The sequence below is a fragment of the Nerophis lumbriciformis genome, linkage group LG23 (genome assembly GCF_033978685.3).
Source record: "Nerophis lumbriciformis linkage group LG23, RoL_Nlum_v2.1, whole genome shotgun sequence".
Lineage (NCBI taxonomy): Eukaryota > Metazoa > Chordata > Actinopteri > Syngnathiformes > Syngnathidae > Nerophis > Nerophis lumbriciformis.
Window position 1 is genome coordinate 5,645,001 of NC_084570.2, and position 25,969 is coordinate 5,670,969.

Here is a 25,969-nt window from a genome sequence, read left to right on the forward strand (position 1 = left end):
AAAGGGTTAAGAGAATCTGGAGAAATCACTGCACGTAAGCAGCTAAGCCCGTGACCTTCGATCCTTCAGGCTGTACTGCATCAACAAGCGACATCAGGGTGTAAAGGATATCACCACATGGGCTCAGGAAACACTTCAAAAACCCACTGTCAGTAACTACAGTTGGTCGCTACATCTGTAAGTGCAAGTTAAAACTCTCCTATGCAAGGCGAAAACCGTTTATCAACAACACCCAGAAATGCCGTCGGCTTCGCTGGGCCTGAGCTCATCTAAGATGGACTGATACAAAGTGGAAAAGTGTTCTGTGGTCTGACGAGTCCACATTTCAAATTGTTTTTGGAAACTGTGAACGTCGTGTCCTCCGGACCAAAGAGGAAAAGAACCATCCGGATTGTTATAGGCGCAAAGTTGAAAAGCCAGCATCTGTGATGGTATGGGGGTGTATTAGTGCCCAAAACATGGGTAACTTACACATCTGTGAAGGCGCCAATAATACTGAAAGGTACATACAGGTTTTGGAGCCATCCAAGCAACGTTACCATGGACGCCCCTGCTTATTTCAGCAAGACAATGCCAAGCCACGTGTTACATCAACGTGGCTTCATAGTCAAATAGTGTGGGTACTAGACTGGCCTGCCTGTAGTCCAGACCTGTCTCCCATTGAAAATGTGTGGCGCATTATGAAGCCTAAAATACCACAACGGAGACCCCCGGACTGTTGAACAACTTAAGCTGTACATCAAGCAAGAATGGGAAAGAATTCCACCTGAGAAGCTTAAAAAATGTGTCTCCTCAGTTCCCAAACGTTTACTGAGTGTTGTTAAAAGGAAAGGCCATGTAGCACAGTGGTGAACATGCCCTTTCCCAACTACTTTGGCACGTGTTGCAGCCATGAAATTCTAAGTTAATTATTATTTGCAAAAAATAAATAAAAGTTTGTCTTTGTAGTACATTCAATTGAATATGGGTTGAAAAGGATTTGCAAATCATTGTATTCCGTTTATATTTACATCTAACACAATTTCCCAACTCATATGGAAACGGGGTTTGTAGATGATTAAACAAGTAATTGATAGATGCACAGCAAGCTCATTTTGTTTTCCCATCTGGAACAAAAACCCACAATGCGTTTTGCGTCTAAACCATGCATTTGCTTCATTCAGCCCAAATCCTCCTAAGGCTCTCCCATCGTCCGCTCAGTCACCGGCTTAATTTGAACACGGCAAATGGTGTCCATGGCTTCAAATATTTCCAAGAAGGCATGAGCACCGGTCCAAGCTTTGTCCGCTGCCAACTATCGGCAGATTGGCCGTCCTTCACGTAGCGCCAGCCTGGTGGTCGCTCGGCTCAACAATGACGGATTGACTTTTCTCTTGGCTTCAATTATCTGACATGAACTTCTCTCCCCATTCCTCTCTGTTCTCATGGCTGAAATACCAATAGAGAGATGATGTGACTCATCTCAGAGCATGACATCAAAACATTATTCCCGAGACGAAAATGTTAATCCAATTGAAATGTCATGGCATCTAATATTTATTCTCCTAATGTAAAAGCAGCACCAATTGCTTTTGACAGCTCAAACGCAACAATGCCCTGCAGCTTGTTTAGCCTTACAACAAAGCCCTACAGACTACTACTTCCTCCCTGGAGATTGAAAAGAAGAATGTTTTATGAAAAATAAAAACATAAACATTCTTGGACCAATTTCATTTTAGGGTCAAAGAAACGCGCCTTGAAAAGTTCACATATCTGTTTCTAAACTGCAGCCCTTAGGGTGCAAGTGTTACATCTGACCTCATTATGAATAATATATTTGAATTCAGACAATTGAATGTATCTGCATCGCCGTGGCTATAACGAGGGTGCAAACAAAGAAGTCCGTACATGCGTGTGATTCCTTTCTAATGAGAGCGGACATACCACCTGGCCTTTCCTTTCACCTTCAGGGCTTTGCTTTGTGTACACCAGCTGTGGCCTCATCAAGGGAAACCTGCTTTTTCTCTTGCCTAATAACCAGAGGTGGGTAGAGTAGCCAGAAATTGTACTCAAGTAAGAGTACTGTTACTTTAGAGATGTATTACTCAAGTAAAAGTAAGGAGTAGTCACCCAAATATTTACTTGAGTAAAAGTAAAAAGTATGTTGTGAAAAAACTACTGAGTAACTGATGAGTAACCTGTTCGTTTAATGATGACGGCAACAAATAATGCACAAAAACATAAAAATAGCAATGAGCAAATTCAGAGCCAGGAATATCTCTTAAAGGGGAACATTATCACAATTTCAGAAGGGTTAAAACCATTAAAAATCAGTTCCCAGTGGCTTATTTTATTTTTCGAAGTTTTTTTCAAAATTTTACCCATCACGCAATATCCCTAAAAAAAGCTTCAAAGTGCCCGATTTTAACCATCGTTATATACACCCGTCCATTTTCCTGTGACGTCACATAGTGATGCCAACTCAAACAAACATGGCGCATAGAACAGCAAGCTATAGCGACATTAGCTCGGATTCAGACTCGGATTTCAGCGGCTTAAGCGATTCAACAGATTACGCATGTATTGAAATGGATGGTTGTAGTGTGGAGGCAGGTAGCGAAAACGAAATTGAAGAAGAAACTGAAGCTATTGAGCCATATCGGTTTGAACCGTATGCAAGCGAAACCGACGAAAACGACACGACAGCCAGCGACACGGGAGAAAGCGAGGACGAATTCGGCGATCGCCTTCTAACCAACGATTGGTATGTGTTTGTTTGGCATTAAAGGAAACTAACAACTATGAACTAGGTTTACAGCATATGAAATACATTTGGCAACAACATGCACTTTGAGAGTGCAGACAGCCCAGTTTTCATCAGTTAATATATTCTGTAGACATACCCTCATCCGCGCTCTTTTCCTGAAAGCTGATCTGTCCAGTTTTGGAGTTGATGTCAGCAGGCCAGGGCAGCTAGGGTCGATATTCTTCTCTTGATCATCTTCGGTGGCATAAGGGACGGGAGAAGCGGTGTGAGCCAAGACATCCAGAGGGTTTAGCTCGCTCGTCTGCGGGAACAAACTGCCGCCATTGCTTGCCGTGCTACCGAGGTCCTTTGTCCCTGAATTGCTCACAAACTCCGGCAGATTCAATGGGGGTCTGGCGGAAGATTTCTTTGACTTTATCGTTGGAAATGCATCTGCTTTGAGTGTCGCAGGATATCCACACATTCTTGCCATCTCTGTCGTAGCATAGCTTTCGTCGGTAAAGTGTGCGGAACAAACGTCCAATTTCTTGCCACTTTCGCATCTTTGGGCCACTGGTGCAACTTGAATCCGTCCCTGTTGGTGTTGTTACACCCTCCGACAACACACCGACGAGGCATGATGTCTCCAAGGTACGGAAAACAGTCGAAAAAACGGAAAATAACAGAGCTGATTTGACTCGGTGTTTGTAATGTGTTTAAAAAAATGGAGGATTGCTTCCCGATGTGACGTCACGTTGTGACGTCATCGCTCCGAGAGCGAATAATAGAAAGGCGTTTAATTCGCCAAAATTCACCCATTTAGAGTTTGGAAATCGGTTAAAAAAATATATGGTCTTTTTTCTGCAACATCAAGGTATATATTGACGCTTACATAGGTCTGGTGATAATGTTCCCCTTTAAGCAACTAAAACAATAATATATATTAAATCATAATACATTAACATAAAAAAAATTAAGGCAAATTGAGCCACAATAACTTAACAGCACCATAGGCTCAGTAGGCAGAGATTACAAAGGAAAATAACAAGTTAGCCTTTACGCAAACCATAAACTGATTGGTGTGGGCTGCACCTGGGAACACACTGATTGGTGTGTGTGTGTGTGTGTGTGTGTGTGTGTGTGTGTGTGTGTGTGTGTGTGTGTGTGTGTGTGTGTGTGTGTGTGTGTGTGTGTGTGTGTGTGTGTGTGTGTGTGTGTGTGTCTATGAGGCTGCAGTGCGTTAATAAATGTCCCCACACGAAGTACATTTGACAGTGATTCATAGCAGGGAAACTAACATCAGCCTACGGTGACAGCCAAAATATCTACTAACGTTACTTACCGCGATGTGCTTCCTCAAATTTGACGTTGAGTTCATGTAAGCTTAAGCTTGTTGTTTGCCGCTGAAACTTTATGTGCAGTTAATCATGTGACCGCCTGGCTCTGTTTGATTGGTGAAACGGAGTCAAACGTCACCAGTGACTGTATTTGGTTGGTGAAACGCAGGCATGCGATAGATCCTACTTTGAAGGTCTGTCTGACAAACCAAAACAAACAAAGCGTGCATTAACAGATCGATAAAAATCAGTAGCGAGTAGCGAGCTGAATGTAGATAAATGGAGCGGAGTAAAAGTAGCTTTTCTTTCCTATAAATATACTCAAGTAAAAGTAAAAGTATGTTGCATTAAAACTACTCTTAGAAGTACAATTTATCCCAAAAGTTACTCAAGTAGATGTAACGGAGTAAATGTAGCGTGTTACTACCCACCTCTGCTAATAACTATTTGAGCAAGGCCCTCAATAGGACTCAGACAGGGAAAACGGCATTTCGCGTACGCCTTTTCGCACGGCAAAAATTAGATGTATCAAGATTGACCTTGACGTGTAAATGTGCGCTGCCTCACGCCAACTTCGTGGCTGACGTTCGTTCATTTCTACAGGCTACGGTTACTTTGGCGACATACAGATATGATTTGATTTTTAACAACACAAAATTCACCTTTTTGCCAAAGCGTTTAATGATTCATATTCATAATGTGGCCGCACACTGGCACTGCAGACCGAGGAGGACGCCATGTATGTAATAAATTGAGTACCGTATATTTCGGAGTATAAGTCGCTCCGGAGTATAAGTCGCACCGGCCGAAAATGCATAATAAATAAGAAAAAAACATATATAAGTCGCACTTTTGGGGGAAATGTATTTGATAAAACCCAACACCAAGAATAGACATTTGGAAAGGCAAATTAAAATAAATAAAGAATAGTGAACAACAGGCTGAATAAGTGTACGTTATATCGACCACGCCACCTTAATCACTCGTCTTGAGAACTGTGTGGGCATTAAGGGCGCCGCCCTCAACTGGTTCCGGTCATACCTAACCGACAGGAGTTTTTGTGTAAAAGTAGACAGTTTTATGTCGTCCACAGCTCCTTTACCACATGGGGTCCCCCAGGGCTCAATCCTTGCCCCAATTTTATTTGCGCTTTACCTTCTCCCCCTTGGTTCTATTTTTAGGAAGTACAGTATTGCATTTCATTTTTATGCCGATGATTGCCAGATTTATTTTCCCATGGCACAAAATAACACGGTTCAACGTCTTATTGACTGCCTGCACGACATCAAAGTCTGGCTTTCAGCTAACTTCCTGAGCCTAAATGAAGACAAAACAGAAGTTATGTTGTTCGGTCCAAGTCGCTCTCCCTCCCCCAACGTTGACCTCGGCACTCTGACCCCGTATCTCAGCGACTCTGTCACAAACCTGGGGGTAAAGTTTGACTCAGATTTTAAATTCGAAAAACAAATCAGCAGCGTCGTTCAAAAAAGCTTTTATCAATTACGCCAAATAGCGAAAGTGAAACCGCTTCTATCAAGACATGATCTTGAGAAATTAATCCACGCTTTTATCTCGACTCGTCTTGATTATTGTAATGCCCTGTATGTTGGCGTTAGCCAGGCCTCCCTCACCCGCCTGCAGCTCGTGCAGAACTCTGCTGCTCGTCTGCTAACACAGACCCGCAGACGTGAGCACATCACCCCTATTTTAGCGTCCCTTCACTGGCTCCCTGTGCGTTACCGAATACATTTTAAACTCCTTTTATTTGTTTTTAAATGTCTAAACAACCTAGCGCCAACCTATCTCTCCGACCTCCTTCAGCCTTACTGCCCCACCCGATCCTTAAGATCAGCCGATCAGCTGCTGTTGACGGTCCCCGACACAAGGCTGAAGCTTAGAGGTGACAGAGCTTTCGCCGTTGCTGCTCCCAAGCTCTGGAACGACCTACCCCTGAGTGTTAGACAAGCCTCCTCTCTTCCTGTTTTTAAATCTCTCTTAAAAACATACTTTTATTCCATGGCTTTTAACACTGAGTGATATCCATCCTGCAATGGCGCCCCATAATACACCTGCTGTGATCCTGTTTTTATGTTTTTATGTTTTTATTAATTCTATTTTAATTATTTATTTTTTATCGTGTTCTGTTTGTGTTGTGTTGTGTTTGCTCGGTACTCGTTTTATCTTTTAACCTGCTCATTGTACAGCACTTTGGCTACCCCTGTGGTCAATTTTAAATGTGCTCTATAAATAAAGTTGATTTGATTTGATTTGATTTGATATGAGGCATAAATAACCAACTGAGAACGTGCCTGGTATGTTAACGTAACATATTATGGTAAGAGTCATTCAAATAACTATAACATATAGAACATGCTATACGTTTACCAAACAATCTGTCACTCCTAATCGCTAAATCCCATGAAATCTTATACGTCTAGTCCAGTGGTTCTTAACCTTGTTGGAGGTACCGAACCCCACCAGTTTCATATGCGCATTCACCGAACCCTTCTTTAGTGAAAAATAAAATGTTTTTCTTTTTCAAATTCAAGACAAAGTTATATGTTTTTGGTAACACTTTAGTATGGGGAACATATTCTAAGTAACAAAGACTTAATTTAAAGTTATTTGGACACTAGGGGAACATATAAGTAACAAAGACTTAATTTAGAGTTATTTGGTTAGGGTTAGGGTTAGAGGGTTAGGTTTTTAATAAGGCCATGCCGAATAAGGCATTAATAAGTACTTAATAATGACTAGTTAAGAGCCAATATGTTACTAATTTGCATGTTAATAAGCAACTAATTAATGATGAATATGTTCCCCATACTAAAGTGTTACCATGTTTTTTTACTGGTGCACAAAATGAACCGTGCATGAACATCACCTTGTTCAAAGAACAAAACCAACACAGTGCATAAACTCACAACAAATTACACACCAGCAAATCAGTCTGACTTCTGCTGTTGCCGTATCCGTAATACGCCGATAGGGAGAAGTTTTTATTTACACGATGAGTCGGGTGTGTCTTGACCTCCGCCGAATCCCTGAGGCCGACTCACTGAACTCCTAGGGTTCGATCGAACCCAGGTTAAGAACCACTGGTCTAGTCTCTTACCTGAATGAGCTAAATAATATTATTTGATATTTTACGGTAATGTGTTAATAACTTCACACATTAGTCGCTCTTGAGTATAAGTCAAGAATGTATGGCCACAATACCCAAACTATGAAAAAAAACTGCAACTTATAGTCCGAAAAATACGGTAATCAAACAAGAGTCAAAGTCTTTCATATCCTTTCTGACATGCTGGCATATATACAGTCGTGGTCAAAAATTGGCATACACTTGACCACAGAACTTTCCTCCAGAAGGTCTTATTTTTGTCCATGTGATGTCAGATGAAACAAAAATTGAGCTGTATGGCCACAATACCCAAGCAATATGTTTGGAGGAGAAAAGGTGAGGCCTTTAATCCCAGGAACACAATTCCTACCGTCAAGCATGGTGGTGGTAGTATTATGCTCTGGGCCTGTTTTGCTGCCAATGGAACTGTAGTAGTCGTAGTAGTAGTAGATTTTATTTTTAAAAAGCACTTTACATTGAGTAAACAACCTCAAAGTGCTACAGTGTATTAAAAAAAATAAAAATAAAACTGGTGCTTTACAGAGAGTAAACGTGACAATGAAAAAGGAAGATTACCTCCAAATTCTTCAGGACAACCTAAAATAATCAGCCCGGAGGTTGGGTCTTGGGTGCAGTTGGGTGTTCCAACAGGACAACGACCCCAAACACACGTCAAAAGTGGTAAAGGAATGGCTTAAACGTGTGGACAATGCTGAAGAAACAAGTCCATGTCAGAAAACCAACAAATTTAGCTCAACCGCACCAATTTTGTCAAGAGGAGTGGTCAAAAATTCAACCAGAAGCTTGTGGATGGTTACCAAAAGTGCCTTATTGCAGTGAAACTTGCCAAGGGACATGTAAGCAAATATTAACATTGCTGTATGTATACTTTTGACCCAGCACATTTGGTCACATTTTCAGTCGACCCATAATAAATTCATAAAAGAACCAAACTTCATGAATGTTTTTTTGTGACCAACAAGCATGTGCTCCAATCACTCTATCATATAAAAATAAGAGTTGTAGAAATGATTGGAAACTCGAGACAGCCATGACATTATGTCCTTCACAAGTGTATGTAAACTTTGACCACCACTGTACATTTAAAGTATTGCAGGATTATACAATAACTACAGCCACTTGCAGCAACTATATGTTTTCAAACACGCGTCTGTTTGGTGATGTACATCCATTTTATCACAACACACAGCAATTTAACCCAGTGGTGATCACTGCAAACACCAGAAAGAAGCACCTCCTACTGACTTGTGATAGGCCACAAGGTGCAGGGACCTGTCAGGTTCAAACACTGATGACATCTATTAAACAGACAAGAAGCAAGGACTCATGCAGAGACAGAGCTCAATTTAGCTCATGAGGAGAGCGCATGGAGCTGCACACTTAGTCACAGTCTCGCCCTACGCTCTAAGGTACAGCTCCCGCATCCCTCTATTTATTCAGAAGTTCCCTAGTCCAGTGGTCCCCAACCACCGGGCCGCGGCCCGGGACCGGTCCGCAAACCGATTGGTACCGGGCCGCACAAGGAAAAACAAAATATATATACTGTATATATATGTATGTATATATATATATTTTTTTTATTTTTTTTATTTTTTTTTATTAAATCAACATAAAAACACAATATATACACTATATATCAATGTATATCAATACAGTCTGCATGGATACAGTCCGTAAGCACACATGATTGTATTTCTTTATTAAAAAAAAAAAAAAAAAAAAAAAAAACACCCCCCCCCCCACACATTTTCAAGCGTTGACCGGTCCGCAGCTACAAAAAGGTTGGGGACCACTGCCCTAATCAACATCACTGAGGCCGCCTCTAAAAGGAGTGGTCACACATATCATGCAAAGCAGCTCCAGTACGCACAATACGTGATGGAATGTGCTGGGGCCTTGCGATTTCGCCTTGTCTCTGCTTCGTCTGCGTGCTGTCGTCTTATCTTCGTTGAGGTCCTTGAAGTCCTTGGCTGTTAGCGGGCTAAAACAAAGATAACATCTGCGGCTGAGGCCACCCCTCAGACAAGAAGTTTTTGTTCTTGCACAGATAGAAAAAGTACAGCTTGAGCACAATAGCTAATAACTATAGCAACGGACTTTAAGCATACTAAAGTTGTGTGGTAATATATACATGATTATTCTAACAGGACCTTATCTTTAGAATCCTAAAAAAAACTAAAACATGTGTTCTTGTCGCGCATAATGATTGGGATTGATAGGCAAAATTAAAAGAAAGGTGCAGTTCCCCTTTAAGCACATGGCTACTTTCAATAGGATCTGTGTATTTGAGCGGGGGCGTAACCTGGGTGTTCTAAGTTCAATTCTACGTTCATTGTGATTTGTAACAAAGAAATGCGCTTAGATTTGATCAGGCGTATGCACTTTTCTGGATTTGAACGTACGTCACGCAACTTTAGTTGAATGAGGCCCCAATTGGGCCGCCACCGTCAGTAATGTGCGACTCGTTTACGTTGGGAGAATCAAGCTGATTGAGATCGTGTATAATCAAGGCCGCCTTTCATTCTAGTCCCATGTTTGTCTTTCCCAGGCTGGATGATTGATGCTGACAGCAGACCCAAGTTTAAGGAGCTTGCTGCAGAATTCTGCAGGATGGCCCGGGACCCCCAGCGATATCTGGTCATTCAAGTAGGTCAATCGCAACAATGTCAAATTCATACGGCCCACCCTTAAATAAACGTTGCAATGTTCAGGGAGACGATCGGATGAAGCTGCCCAGCCCCAATGACAGCAAGTTCTTCCAGAGTCTCCTGGATGAGGAGGACCTCGACGACCTGATGGATGCCGATGAGTACCTGGTGCCTCGCGGTTTTGACGTAGCTCATCCGTCATACCCAACGAGACCTCGAGTTGACTCAAACAGAGTAAGCCCACTGCTTAAACCCTTGCTCTTTTGACGACCCATGACCAACCTGGGATTTTCCGCCATATTTGTGTGCCAAGGCGTGTTACGCATCATTGGTAAACAGGTCGATGGCTATACACTATTCCAGGAAACAAACACATCTGCAGGCTGTGTAAACAAACACGTTGGAACAGTCACAGACGTAACCTGAGTACAACTAACCTCAAAAGCCTCACAGTACTCCAAATACACATTGAAGTCCGACAAATGTGGTCCTGTTAGTGTAAATACAGTACTCCTTTATTTATTGCTTCCAACTGGTTCCAGGCCTGACCATCAGTGTTGGGTTAGTTACTGAAAACTAGTAACTCGTAACAGTTACTAGTTACTTTCCTTCAAAAGTAACTCAGTTACTAACTCAGTTTCTTACAACAAAAAGTAATGCATTACTGTGAAAAGTAACTATTTAGTTACTTATATATATTTTTATTTTTTTATTTTTTTAAGGCCCCCTTTTAATGCCCTTTTAGCCTTCATTTCAGTACTGTTATTGCACTGGAGAATAATACAATCTGTTGATCAACATGACATGCATTTGCATCACTAAACTCTGCTAAGCAATGTGGTCTACATACAACACACAAAGACAAATCAAATCAAATCAAATCAACTTTATTTATAGAGCACATTTAAAATTTACCACAGGGGTAGCCAAAGTGCTGTACAATGAGCAGGTTAAAAGATAAAACGAGTACCGAGCAAACACAACACAACACAAACAGAACACGATAAAAAATAAATAATAATAATTAAAATAGAATTAATAAAAACATAAAAACGTAAAAACAGGATCACAGCAGGTGTATTATGGGGCGCCATTGCAGGATGGATATCACTCAGTGTTAAAAGCCATGGAATAAAAGTATGTTTTTAAGAGAGATTTAAAAACAGGAAGAGAGGAGGCTTGTCTAACACTCAGGGGTAGGTCGTTCCAGAGCTTGGGAGCAGCAACGGCGAAAGCTCTGTCACCTCTAAGCTTCAGCCTTGTGTCAGGGACCGTCAACAGCAGCTGATCGGCTGATCTTAAGGATCGGGTGGGGCAGTAAGGCTGAAGGAGGTCGGAGAGATAGGTTGGCGCGAGGTTGTTTAGACATTTAAAAACAAATAAAAGGAGTTTAAAATGTATTCGGTAACGCACAGGGAGCCAGTGAAGGGACGCTAAAATAGGGGTGATATGCTCACGTCTGCGGGTCTGTGTTAGCAGACGAGCAGCAGAGTTCTGCACGAGCTGCAGGCGGGCGAGGGAGGCCTGGCTAATGCCAACATACAGGGCATTACAATAATCAAGACGAGTCGAGATAAAAGCGTGGATTAATTTCTCAAGATCATGTCTTGATAGAAGCGGTTTCACTTTCGCTATTTGGCGTAATTGATAAAAGCTTTTTTGAACGACGCTGCTGATTTGTTTTTCGAATTTAAAATCTGAGTCAAACTTTACCCCCAGGTTTGTGACAGAGTCGCTGAGATACGGGGTCAGAGTGCCGAGGTCAACGTTGGGGGAGGGAGAGCGACTTGGACCGAACAACATAACTTCTGTTTTATCTTCATTTAGGCTCAGGAAGTTAGCTGAAAGCCAGACTTTGATGTCGTGCAGGCAGTCAATAAGACGTTGAACCGTGTTATTTTGTGCCATGGGAAAATAAATCTGGCAATCATCGGCATAAAAATGAAATGCAATACTGTACTTCCTAAAAATAGAACCAAGGCGGAGAAGGTAAAGCGCAAATAAAATTGGGGCAAGGATTGAGCCCTGGGGGACCCCATGTGGTAAAGGAGCTGTGGACGACATAAAACTGTCTACTTTTACACAAAAACTCCTGTCGGTTAGGTACGACCGGAACCAGTTGAGGGCGACGCCCTTAATGCCCACACAGTTCTCAAGACGAGTGATTCGTTTCAGGCCAGAACAAATTGACGAAACTATTTTAAATAGCTGCAACATAACATACATAAGTAACAAACAGCATAATAACATAACATATCTGTAAATCAAGGAAGGCACACACTACATACACAAAGCCGAACCAGGCGTTTTTTTCTCTCAAGGAATTCTGAAATAAAATCATGTCTGAAGCCCAAAACACTCTACACACTCTAAAACACACTCAGATCTTCTCAGTTTCTAGCTGATACTACATAAAAAATAACGTAAAATAACGCAGTAACGCAACATGTAGTAACGGTAACTGAGTTACTGAATATAAAAAAATAACGCGTTAGATTAGTATTTACCGCCGAAAGTAACGGCGTTACTTTAGTCCCAACACTGCTGACCGTGATAAATACATTTTTGCGAAGTGGGATTCTCATTAATAAATCAAATATTTTCATAGTTAAGAGCATAAAAAATTGCAGTCCGCATCAAGGGCCTGATTTACTAAGGTTTTGCGTGTACTAAAACACATGCAAACTTCATAGCACACGCAAAGCTGATCTGCTAAACATGTGCAAAGTGGAATCCGATCCAATCCAATCCACTTTATTTATATAGCACATTTAAACAACAAAAAGTTGCCAAAGTGCTGCACAACAATATTAAAAACAATATTCAAATATTATCCTTAGCTCCACCACTGACTGAATAAAAACAAAAAAATAAATACATATAAAACCAATATAAAATAAATATGATTAAAAACGATTTTAAAGGGTAAAACCAATTAAAACAGTAAATAGAAATCTAATTTTTTTTAAACACAGAGGACCACACAACTCACGTAGTGTTAAAAGCCAGAGAATAAAAGTGGGTCTTAAGACGAGACTTAAAACACTCCACTGTGGGAGCAGTTCGAACATGGAGGGGCAGAGTCTTCCAGAGCTTAGGGCCAACCACAGAGAAGGCCCTGTCTCCTCTAGTTTTAAGTCTGGTCTTGGGCACTACGAGCTGGACCTGGCTGGTAGCCTGGAATGCGTGTTTTAAGTGAGCAGAATAAGGCATGCAACCCATTTTGCGTCTCTGTCTTCATTTATATGAAAAATATATGCTGATCATTAAAAAAAAAGCTAGGTAACATAGGAACTCCATTACTCAGCATGCCACAGTTGAGAAGAGCATGCGCAGTAGCCCCGTTTAGGTTGTTGAATGTAGACATGCCGGCAGCTGGATGTTATTGATGAGCACGCTGTGGAGTAAACTTTAAGAACTCAGCCAACATGCCTCGTCTGCATCTTTTATGATTAGACAAGACAACAAATATATTTGTAAGGCCATTTTCAAGAAGGATATTTAAAGAGAAACTACATCTTGTGAGACGATGTCGGCCAACCCCGGGAGGTAGCTCAGCTGTCCCGGCGATGAAATGTGAGTTCAGATATTTTATTTCTTTATTTCTTCTTTTTCACGTTTATTATGTTTTTTGCAATTTTAATTTTGACAGCAGCACATAAGATATGTTTTAATTGCTGATGCGGGTTTATTGAATTTTAAATGCGCCAGAAATAACTTGTTTTGTACAATGTCCAGTAGTGTGTAAATGTGTTTCTTTATAGTATTTCTCCAGCATTGGTCATGTGGTGACATACAGGTAAAAGCCAGTAAATTAGAATATTTTGAAAAACTTGATTTATTTCAGTAATTGCATTCAAAAGGTGTAACTTGTACATTATATTTATTCATTGCACACAGACTGATGCATTCAAATGTTTATTTCATTTAATTTTGATGATTTGAAGTGGCAACAAATGAAAATCCAAAATTCCGTGTGTCACAAAATTAGAATATTACTTAAGGCTAATACAAAAAAGGGATTTTTAGAAATATTGGCCAACTGAAAAGTATGAAAATGAAAAATATGAGCATGTACAATACTCAATACTTGGTTGGAGCTCCTTTTGCCTCAATTACTGCGTTAATGCGGCGTGGCATGGAGTCGATGAGTTTCTGGCACTGCTCAGGTGTTATGAGAGCCCAGGTTGCTCTGATAGTGGCCTTCAACTCTTCTGCGTTTTTGGGTCTGGCATTCTGCATCTTCCTTTTCACAATACCCCACAGATTTTCTATGGGGCTAAGGTCAGGGGAGTTGGCGGGCCAATTTAGAACAGAAATACCATGGTCCGTAAACCAGGCACGGGTAGATTTTGCGCTGTGTGCAGGCGCCAAGTCCTGTTGGAACTTGAAATCTCCATCTCCATAGAGCAGGTCAGCAGCAGGAAGCATGAAGTGCTCTAAAACTTGCTGGTAGACGGCTGCGTTGACCCTGGATCTCAGGAAACAGAGTGGACCGACACCAGCAGATGACATGGCACCCCAAACCATCACCCAACCATGCAAATTTTGCATTTCCTTTGGAAATCAAGGTCCCAGAGTCTGGAGGAAGACAGGAGAGGCACAGGATCCACGTTGCCTGAAGTCTAGTGTAAAGTTTCCACCATCAGTGATGGTTTGGGGTGCCATGTCATCTGCTGGTGTCGGTCCACTCTGTTTCCTGAGATCCAGGGTCAACGCAGCCGTCTACCAGCAAGTTTTAGAGCACTTCATGCTTCCTGCTGCTGACCTGCTCTATGGAGATGGAGATTTCAAGTTCCAACAGGACTTGGCGCCTGCACACAGCGCAAAATCTACCCGTGCCTGGTTTACGGACCATGGTATTTCTGTTCTAAATTGGCCCGCCAACTCCCCTGACCTTAGCCCCATAGAAAATCTGTGGGGTATTGTGAAAAGGAAGATGCAGAATGCCAGACCCAAAAACGCAGAAGAGTTGAAGGCCACTATCAGAGCAACCTGGGCTCTCATAACACCTGAGCAGTGCCAGAAACTCATCGACTCCATGCCACGCCGCATTAACGCAGTAATTGAGGCAAAAGGAGCTCCAACCAAGTATTGAGTATTGTACATGCTCATATTTTTCATTTTCATACTTTTCAGTTGGCCAACATTTCTAAAAATCCCTTTTTTGTATTAGCCTTAAGTAATATTCTAATTTTGTGACACACGGAATTTTGGATTTTCATTTGTTGCCACTTCAAATCATCAAAATTAAATGAAATAAACATTTGAATGCATCAGTCTGTGTGCAATGAATAAATATAATGTACAAGTTACACCTTTTGAATGCAATTACTGAAATAAATCAAGTTTTTCAAAATATTCTAATTTACTGGCTTTTACCTGTAAATGATGGTATTTTGAGAGGTACTCATTGAAGTCGGACATCACTGAAGGCCATACTTGCCAACCCTCCCGATTTTTCCGGGAGACTCCCGAATTTCAGTGCCCCTCCCAAAAATCTCCCGAGGCAACCATTCTCCCGAATTTCTCCCGATTTTCACCCGGACAACAATATTAAGGGCGTGCCGTGATGGCACTGCCTTTAGCGTCCTCTACAACCTGTCGTCGCGTCCGCTTTTTCATCATTCAAACAGCGTGCCGGCCCAGTCACATGTTGTATGCGGCTTCTGCAGACACACGCAAGCGACTGCAAGGCATACTTGGTCAACAGCCATACAGATCACACTAAGGGTGGCCGTATAAACAACTTTAACACTGTTACAAATATGCGCCACACTGTGAACCCACACCAAACAAGAATGACAAACACATTTCGGGAGAACACCCGCACCGTAACACAACATAAACACAACAGAACAAATACCCAGAATCCCTTGCAGCCCTACAATATACACCCCCCCCAATCTCCCGAATTCGGAGGTCTCAAGGTTGGCAAGTATGCTGACGGCCTAGGTGGGAAACGCACGGCCCGCCACTGATGAACACAGAGTATCGCATGTGACATCGTGTTTTGTGCACATTAAAAATACAAAGAAATTTACTTTTTTTTTGATACTGTGAACGACTACTTTTAATGATTGAATTCAACAAAATATCTGAATTGGGCAGTAAGAACATAGCCTTAGACATATTTGGACAATTGGGGGAGAGAATGAGCTTGTTAGCATTGAAAAGATACCTCTGGATTGGCAGACCGGGGTGGTGGTTCCTCTCTTTAAGAAGGGGAACCGGAGGGTGTGTTCTAACTATCGTGGGATCACACTCCTCAGCCTTCCCGGTAAGGTCTATTCAGGTGTACTGGAGAGGAGGCTACGCCGGATAGTCGAACCTCGGATTCAGGAGGAACAGTGTGGTTTTCGTCCTGGTCGTGGAACTGTGGACCAGCTCTATACTCTCGGCAGGGTCCTTGAGGGTGCATGGGAGTTTGCCCAACCAGTCTACATGTGTTTTGTGGACTTGGAGAAGGCATTCGACCATGTCCCTCGGGAAGTCCTGTGGGGAGTGCTCAGAGAGTATGGGGTATCGGACTGTCTGATTGTGGCAGTCCGCTCCCTGTATGATCAGTGCCAGAGCTTGGTCCGCATTGCCGGTAGTAAGTCGGACACGTTTCCAGTGAGGGTTGGACTCCGCCAAGGCTGCCCTTTGTCACCGATTCTGTTCATAACTTTTATGGACAGAATTTCTAGGCGCAGTCAAGGCGTTGAGGGGATCTGGTTTGGTGGCTGCAGGATTAGGTCTCTGCTTTTTGCAGATGATGTGGTCCTGATGGCTTCATCTGGCCAGGATCTTCAGCTCTCACTGGATCGGTTCGCAGCTGAGTGTGAAGCGACTGGGATGAGAATCAGCACCTCCAAGTCCGAGTCCATGGTTCTCGCCCGGAAAAGGGTGGAGTGCCATCTCCGGGTTGGGGAGGAGATCTTGCCCCAAGTGGAGGAGTTCAAGTACCTCGGAGTCTTGTTCACGAGTGGGGGAAGAGTGGATCGTGAGATCGACAGGCGGATCGGTGCGGCATCTTCAGTAATGCGGACGCTGTATCGATCCGTTGTGGTGAAGAAGGAGTTGAGCCGGAAGGCAAAGCTCTCAATTTACCGGTCGATCTACGTTCCCATCCTCACCTATGGTCATGAGCTTTGGGTTATGACCGAAAGGACAAGGAAATGAGTTTCCTCCGCCGGGTGGCGTGGCTCTCCCTTAGAGATAGGGTGAGAAGCTCTGCCATCCGGGAGGAGCTCAAAGTAAAGCCGCTGCTCCTCCACATGGAGAGGAGCCAGATGAGGTGGTTCGGGCATCTGGTCAGGATGCCACCCGAACGCCTCCCTAGGGAGGTGTTTAGGGCACGTCCCACCGGTAGGAGGCCGCGGGGAAGACCCAGGACACATTGGGAAGACTATGTCTCCCGGCTGGCCTGGGAACGCCTCGGGGTCTCACAGGAAAAGCTGGACGAAGTGGCTGGGGAGAGGGAAGTCTGGGCTTCCCTGCTTAAGCTGCTGCCCCCGCGACCCGACCTCGGATAAGCGGAAGAAGATGGATGGATGAATTCAACAAAATATCTGAATTGGGCAGTAAGAACATAGCCTTAGACATATTTGGACAATTGGGGGAGAGAATGAGCTTGTTAGCATTGAAAAGAGCCCCAAACCATACCTTTACTCCAAATTGGACAATCGTCTACATTTACTTTTGGTATAACTTTTTAGGCATTTTAGCTGAAAAGAAATCCTTGAACGTTAAGGAGCTCAAGTTTTATAGCTTGCTTCGTATCCTGTGTCATCTACGGCCAAGTGGGTACCGTACGTCCAATATCAAATTGGAGAGGATTTAATCTAAAAAAAAAAAAAAAAAAAACGCTTTGAAGAACAAACAGAAACGTTTTGAAGAGGAGGAAGCTGATTGCAGAGGAGAGAATGATATGATGGAGGGATATAACCCTGAGGATGTTTCCTCCCTTGTTCTGTTGTTTGTAGCTGCACTTCCTGTAATTACTGCTGTAGTGCGTGCAGTTGGCGCGAGGTGCAGAGGAGTGGGCCAGCGTTAAATAGCCTGCAGCAAACTAACAGAGCTCCACAGGAAACCCTTCACTCTGCATGTCATGTTTTGTTTTCTGTTGGGGGTTTTTGCTTCTTTTTTTAGGCTCAGGTGTGCGCATGTTGTTGCCCTGCTTGGCTGCCCCTCACAGTCCCTTAAGGCTGATGACTACACCCACAGAACTTTTCCCTGAATTTTACTTGCAACCGGCAGCTGCACAGGTTAAAAGTCTCACCGAGTTTGCCGCAGGTGGCACACAGCTGGCTCAAGCGTCATTATTTTGGGTTGTTATACTACGATGTGAACAAAGTTTTACCGTATTTTCCGGACTATAAGGCGCACTTAAAATCCTTGTTATCCCTCAAAACTCGACAGTGCGCCTAATGTACGGAATAATTCTGGTTTTGCTCACCGACCTCGAAGCAATTTTATTTGGTACATGGTGTAATGATAAGTCTGACCAGTAGATGGCAGTCAAACATAAGAGATACGTGGTAAGAGGTATGGTCATACTTGCCAACCCAACCCGATTTTTCCGGGAGACTCCCGAATTTTGGTGCTTCTACGTGCACAAAAAATTGACTGCAAGACATACTTGATCAACAGCCATACAGGTCACACCGAGGGTGGCCGTATAAACAACTTTAACACTGTTACAAATCTGCGCCACACTGTGAACCCACACCAAACAAGAATGACAAACACATTTCGGGAGAACATCCGCACCGTAACACAACATAAACACAACAGAACAAATACCCAGAATCCCTTGCATCCCTAACTCTTCCGGGCTACAATATACACCCCCGCTACCATCAAACCCGAAAACCCGTCCCCCTCACCTCCCCCCGCCCCCACCAATCTCCCGAATTCGAAGGTCTCAAGGTTGGCAAGTATGGGTATGGTGGCAATATCACTCAAGTAAACAACACCAACATTTTCCAACATGTTCCATTGAAAATATAGAACGTTACACACGGCGCTAAAAAATCCATCAAAATGTTTTAGTATGACTTTGGTAAGCTATGAAGCCGCTCCACTTGATGGATTGTCGGCGCATTAAACATACGAGTATTATTAGGTGTGTGTATAAGATAAGACATTATCTGCCGTTTCGTTTCGCAATATTATGCAAAAGCAACTTTTCTTACCTTCTGGTACCTGCTGATCTGTATTTGGGATCCTCATAAATCCTGAAAAATTGCGCGCGTCCGCCTTTGTAGTCCGCACCAACGACGTAGTCGATAAGCTTCTTCTTTTTCTCTATCTTCTTGTTATGTGACATTCATCCTCCGCTGTTGCCATTTCTAATATAAAATAGTGTAAAGTTCTTACTTATATCTGTCAGTAAACTCGCCATGAAAGAGCTAAAACATACCGGTGTAGTGAGTTTGAATTATTCACCCAAGGAACTTTAGTTATTAGAATTCCGGTCGGACGGTTTTTCACGGCACACATTTCCGGCCTTGTTGTTGTTTTCGGATGAGGAGATGTTGCTCCGTTATTGATTTAAGTAAAGTCTGAATGCTCCATCTTTTGACACTTCTTCCACTCCCGTCCTTGCACGCTACACCGCTACAACAAAGTTGACGGGGAGAACACGCTGCCGAAGGTGAGCCACATTAAGAAGACCGCCCACAAAACGGCACATCCGGAAGCGACTGTCAGAAAGGGGCTTGTAGATGATCTGTAAAACATAATCTATGCAACATTTTGACCAAAGAACCGCCGTTAAATGTTAATGTAGACCACAAGGAAGTGTTTTACATTTAGAAAAAAAAATAATAATAATACGACACCTTTAATGTGCCCTATAATCCGGTGCGCCTTTTGTATGACAAAAGATCGAAAATAGACCATTCATCGGCAGTGCGCCTTAAAATCCAGTGGGCCCTATGATCCGGAAAATACGGTAATCCTATTTATTTCCTTTCTTAATCTACTGCCCTTGCTCTTCTCCAGAACCAGTTTGGCTATCGGGAAGGAGGGCCAAACCCTTCAGAGGGTCTAGCGGCAGGGGCAAAGGAGGAAGCCGCCGGTGGGCAGGGACCCACCCTGGAAGATCAACACTGCAATGGGAACTTGCAGAAGAAGGGTCTGAGCCAAGCTGGGGCTGAAGACAATGGAGGACAGAGGTACAGCGCTGACCCCACCATCTTCCTGGGGGAGAGGGTCTCCAGGGAGACGGACGAGGACGGATACATGACCCCCATGAAGGACAAGAGCTCATCAGGTACTGAGACAAAAAAGCACACAGAGAGGATGACATTTCAGTGTTGGCAACAGTCGATCAGATCAGCGCTCCAAGGCAAGAGAAGTGCCCAGAAGCCAAAATACACTCAAGTGTGTCCTGGAGGGCATAGAAGCTGGAGCTCACCGCCTTTGAAAGTTGCAACTAAATATGCAAGTTTTAGAACATATCAAAACAATTTCAACTCACAGGCCCTCAACATAGCAGCAGCTCTCCAATACAAATACCAAAGGATGAGTGATCCTCTGCTGTGGGCTTCTAGTTTGTGAGAAAGAAAATAAGTATTCAGGGAAAGATTGGTTTGCTAGGACTGGATGTTACAATCACACTTCCACAACCTATTAAGTCATTAGATGCAATGTACACCGAGCCAGGAACATGTGGATTAAGCACCAAATGTGATAGTTTGAGGTAAAGACATTGACAACCAGTGGTTTTGTCAGATGATTAACAGTATTTGATGGAGCTCGGTCAGCCTCTGATCGTAATTCAGCCCTGCTCTTATGCCTTTGATTTTTTTTTTAGCTTCTCAAAAGATAACAAGGCCTAAGGCAAAATGCATCTGATGCAATGTCAAGGAGCGCAAGAGTGGGCAAAATCAATAGGTTTCACACCCTGCTATAATAGCGCTTGGAAGCAGCGAAAAGAGGTCATTTGTTGGTGTTTTCACCCGCCGGCAGATGGAGATTCCAGTGCCAAAGAACTTCTGGCAAGTTGCCTGTCTGTTTTATAGTGGTTTCCATTATTACCATTATCATGTCCCCTTCCAACGCCTCATTAGCAAGTGACCTCTCGTCTTCCTACTTTTCCTTTCAGTTTCTGTTTCCCTTTTCCTTGATCTAATTTCTAAATGTGACTAATTGATCTGCCGTTCGTAAACCCTTTCTTTATTCCTGTCCGTCCTTCTTCTTTTCTGATGTGTGTACAGAATACCTGAACCCAATTGAGGAAAACCCCTTTGTTTCTCGGCGTAAAAATGGGGAGATCCATGCGTTGGACAACCCGGGCTACCACAGCACACCCAGCAGCCAGGTCAAAGCGGAGGACGAGTACATCAACGAGCCCCTCTACTTCAACACCTTCCATAGCACGGCTGAGACCCTGCGGAGAAACGGTCTGCCTCTCCCCACCCAGCCTCCTTCCGCCATCTCAGCCGCCACCTCAGGGTCCCACCTCCCACTTAGCATCCAGACCAGCCTGCCCCACTACCCTCTCCCCACGCCTTCGCCATCTGGCATGCCGTGTCACCACGCTCCGCTGACCCACATCCTCCACGCCCACCACACCATCAAACCTACAGCACAAGCTAGCATTCTCGGTGTCGGCTCCACCGGCCAGAGCCAAACAGGAACTACGGCGCAGGTCTTGGCGTGCCATTCAGGTGTGCCATCCACCGCGACGGCCCCCATCGGACTGGCCTGCCTGCCAGGCTACCAGAGCCACATAGCCTCGCAGCCTGCCAGCCTGCTGAAGCACGGTGGACAGACGGCAGGTAAAGCCGCTGGGAAGAAGCTGAAGGTAACCTTTGACAATCCGGAGTACTGGCAGCACAGCTTGCCTCCCAAACCATCTGACAGCACCCAGGGCGGGTCCACCAACGCTAAGCTCTTCTACAAGCAGAATGGACACATTCGGTCAGCAGTAGCTGAAAACCCCGAGTACATGTCGGAGTTTTCCCTTAAGTCTGGCCCTGTTCTGCCACCTCCTCCCTACCGGCAGAGAAATACGGTGGTCTAGAGTGATCCAGCCTCGAGAAACCTCTGCACTTCACTGACCAGAGCCTCCACAAACCCCAACCCTAACCATGATATCCATTATAGACCGTAGCAACATCACAGAGGAAGAAAGACAAGCAGAAGGATATCTACACTTCTGTCCTGTAGTTACCGACTGCGATCCGAGACCGTGGGATTGTGGAGGACGCGTCACCGTGTGGAATTACGGTCATTTCCAGTGAAACACGCGGAAGCTACTGCCGTCCACTCTGCTGTGTCCGTTGGAAGAGCAGAACAAGATTTCCTTTTCTTTTTTTTCCCATGTATAGAAACCCATGCAATTGACAGGAACCTATGAAGGACTTGGAACGTGCTTCAACTTAGTTCATCAAATGGAGGAAAACACGTCTGAGAAGCTGATCAGTCACGCTCATATTTCTACCCGAAGTATTTATTTTATACAGTATTGTGTTTGTTTTTTTTTCATTGGGTTGGTGAAAAAATGTAACTGTGCTGCTGTGACGACATTACGTTTACATTTACACATATAGTACTTTGCTCCAAATCCCAAAATACCCTAAAGCAGCGGAACGTAGAAATCAAATGACTTTGGGATATCTCTAGGTTTCATCAGCCAAAGCTGTGTACAAGTATTATTTACATGTATTTAAATGAAATTATTGACAATTTAAACAAGAACTTACAATTTCTCACAACACAATCTACAATCATGTCCGACAAATATTCAATTTTTGCACAAAAATATACTTGGCCGATATTTCATAAGAGTTAGGGCGAGGGCGTGTTTTTTTTCATTAGCACTTTATTGCCCTAGGAACTCTACTTTACGTAGTAACCTAAAGTGGGCGTTCCGAATGGACTCTGCTTCATTATAAGTGAGTAATCAGAAGTTCTACTTCCCAATCAATAGTCTGCTTTCAACAATGAAATAATGGAAAAAAAATAAATTAGTACCTTGATTTTTGTTTTTACCATATCTGGTTCCAAATACCGTATTTTCCGCACTATAAGGCGCACCGGATTATTAGCCGCACCTTCTATGAATTACATATTTCATAATTTTGTCCACCAATAAGCCGCCCCGGACTATAAGCCGCGCCTACGCTGCGCTAAAGTGAATGTCAAAAAAAGGCTGCGCTAAAGTGAATGTCAAAAAAACAGTCAGATAGTTCAGTCAAACTTTAATAATATATTGAAAACCAGCGTTCTAACAACTCTGTCCCAAAATGTACAAATGTGCAATCACAAACATAGTAAAATTCAAAATGGTGTAGAGCAATAGCAACATACCGGTAATGTTGCTCGAACGTTAATGTCACAACACACAAAATAAACATAGCGCTCACTTTCTGAAGTTATTCTTCATTCGTACCGGTAAATCCTTCGAATTCTTCGTCTTCGGTGTCCGAATTGAAAAGTTGCGCAAGCGTGGGTTCCAAAATGGCCGGCTCCGTCTCTTCGAAGTCATCGGATTCAGTGTCGCTGTTGTTGTCCAGTAGTTCTGTGAATCCTGCCTTCCGGAAAGCTCGGACCACAGTTGTGACCGAAATATCTGCCCAGGCATTTACAATCCACTGGCAGATGTTGGCGTATGTCGTCCGGCGCTGTCTGCCCGTTTTAGTGAAGGTGTGTTCGCCTTCGGTCATCCATTTTTCCCACGCCGTTCGCACTCGTGATTTGAATGCCCTGTTGACACCAATATCCAGCGGTTGGAGTTCTTTGGTTAATCCACCCGGAATGACGGCGAGTGTTGTATTTGTGTGCTTCACTTGTTTTTTGACACCATCTGTGATGTGGGCGCGCATGGAGTCGTATATCAACATGGACGGAGCAGCGTGAAAAAAGCCACCCGGCCTCTTCGCGTAAACTTCCCTTAACCACTCGCTCATCTTTTCTTCATCCATCCATCCCTTCGAGTTAGCTTTTATGATGACGCCGGCTGGAAAGGTCTCTTTTGGCAAGGTCTTCCTTTTGAATATCACCATGGGAGGAAGTTTCTGGCCATTAGCATGGCAAGCTAGAACCACAGTGAAGGACGACTTCTCATTCCCTGTGGTGCGAATATTCACCGTACGTGCTCCCGTTGTATCAACAGTGCGGTTCACAGGAATATCAAAAGTCAGTGGAACCTCGTCCATGTTGATAATGTTCTCTGGCCGGATCTTTTTTTCCGCTATCTTCTTTTTACAATATGCACGGAAAGTAGCCAGCTTTTCTTTAAAGTCGTTAGGCAGTTGCTGTGAAATAGTAGTCCGTGTGCGGATGGAGAGATTGCGTCTTTTCATAAACCGGAAACACCAAGAAGCACCACCTTTAAAATCATCCAGGTGAAGTTCGCTTGCTAGCGTTGTTGCCTTCATTCGAATAGTGATGGTGCTGACACTTCTGCTTGCTGCTCTCTGCTCAACAACCCACTGTTCGAGTTCGTCCTCCAACTGTTGCCATCGTGCTTTGTTCCCTCGGAAACTCTGTTTTGTCTTCTTTACCTGGCGCAGGTCATCTTCTTGCTTCCTCCACCTACGCACCATTGATTAATTTATGTTATATTCTCTTGCTGCTGCTCTATTTCCGTGTTCTTCGGCATGACTTATTGCCTTAAGTTTAAATTCTGCGTTATAAGCGTGTCGTTTAGTAGGAGCCATTTTGTAGTCTGGTCTTTACAGATGTAGACACACAAAGGAAATGAAACGAAATATCCGCGCGCTTCTTTTTCTTCCGGGGGCGGGCGGTAGCGCTTCCTGTTCTATGGGGGCGGGTGCTTACCTTGGCGGTTGCTTGCGTAGAAGAAGAAGCACTTCCTGTTCTACCGGGAAAAAAGATGGCGGCTGTTTACCGAAGTTGCGAGATCGAAACTTTATGAAAATGAATCGTAATAAAGCGCACCGGGTTATAAGGCGCACTGTTAGCTTTTGAGAAAATGTGTGGTTTTTAGGTGCGCCTTATAGTGCGGAAAATACGGTAGTCACAGGAACACCAAATTGTACGATTTTTTTTCCATCATTTAAATCCAAGTACCGTATTTTTCGGAGTATTAGTCGCTCCGGAGTATAGGTCGCACTGCCCGAAAATGCATAATAAAGAAGGAAAAAAACATATATAAGTCGCACTGGAGTATAAGTCGCATTTTTGGGGGAAATGTATTTGATAAAACCCAACACCAAGAATAGACATTTGAAAGGCAATTTAAAATAAATAAAGAATAGTGAACAACAGGCTTAATAAGTGTACGTTATATGACGCATAAATAACTGAGAACGTGCCTGGTATGTTAAATATTCAAATAACTATAACATATAGAACATGCTATACGTTTACCAAACAATCTGTCACTCCTAATCGCTAAATCCCATGAAATCTTATACGTCTAGTCTCTTACGTGAATGAGCTAAATAATATTGTTTGATATTTTACGGTAATGTGTTAATAATTTCACACATAAGTCGCTCCTGAGTATAAGTCGCACCCCCGGCCAAACTATGAAAAAAACTGCGACTTATAGTCCGAAAAATACGGTAATCTAATTCAGACACAAAACACATTTTACATACATTCTATAAAGATAATAATTATAGTTTTATAAGCAAAAAACAATGCAAAATATTTGGTAAAAATACAGGTAAAAGTGATTTTACATTTATTAAAGACGGGTAGAGACGAAGGAGTTACGTAGATTGCACCTTCATAGGTATTTTAAAAAAATGTAATAGTTTTTCTCACCTTCTTTATTTTCAAAGTTTATCAAAGTGCTGGTACTCGCAGCTTTTTTTGGCCCCATAGTGGCTTATTTTGCACCCGGTCTCATATGAAAAACAGGTCCAAAAGCACAGACACTGTCGGAAAACCTGGACGGCACCATTTTTAATAGCGCCAACACAAAGGAAGGTGACAGACACGGAGTTGTTCATTGTTCCGTGTGCATTCTATGAGCAAATAAATCACACACACATAATAAAGATGATTTAAGGATTTTAGTGTCCCAACTTTAAAAAAAACAATATCAATTCTTCACAGACAATGAGTGTCCAAAGCGAGGGGCCCGATAACCAAGACAATATACACACCGAATCATAAGTACAAAAACCGAGGTACCACTGTATAA

The 25,969-nt window shown here is 43.1% G+C and overlaps 1 protein-coding gene across 2 annotated transcripts in view; it reads left to right on the forward strand.

The window, feature by feature from the left end:
• LOC133622494 (receptor tyrosine-protein kinase erbB-4-like) overlaps nt 1-22,464 on the forward strand; it is a 789,611-nt gene extending 767,147 nt beyond the window's left edge. For both annotated transcript variants that reach the window (XM_061985295.1, XM_061985296.1), the window contains exons 24-27: nt 9,756-9,853; nt 9,919-10,089; nt 19,846-20,116; nt 21,063-22,464. In XM_061985295.1, the coding sequence (XP_061841279.1) occupies nt 9,756-9,853; nt 9,919-10,089; nt 19,846-20,116; nt 21,063-21,871 (1,349 nt within the window). In that variant the 3' untranslated portion in view covers nt 21,872-22,464. The remainder of the gene's footprint in view (nt 1-9,755; nt 9,854-9,918; nt 10,090-19,845; nt 20,117-21,062) is intronic.
• The last annotated feature ends 3,505 nt before the right edge of the window (nt 22,465-25,969 follow it).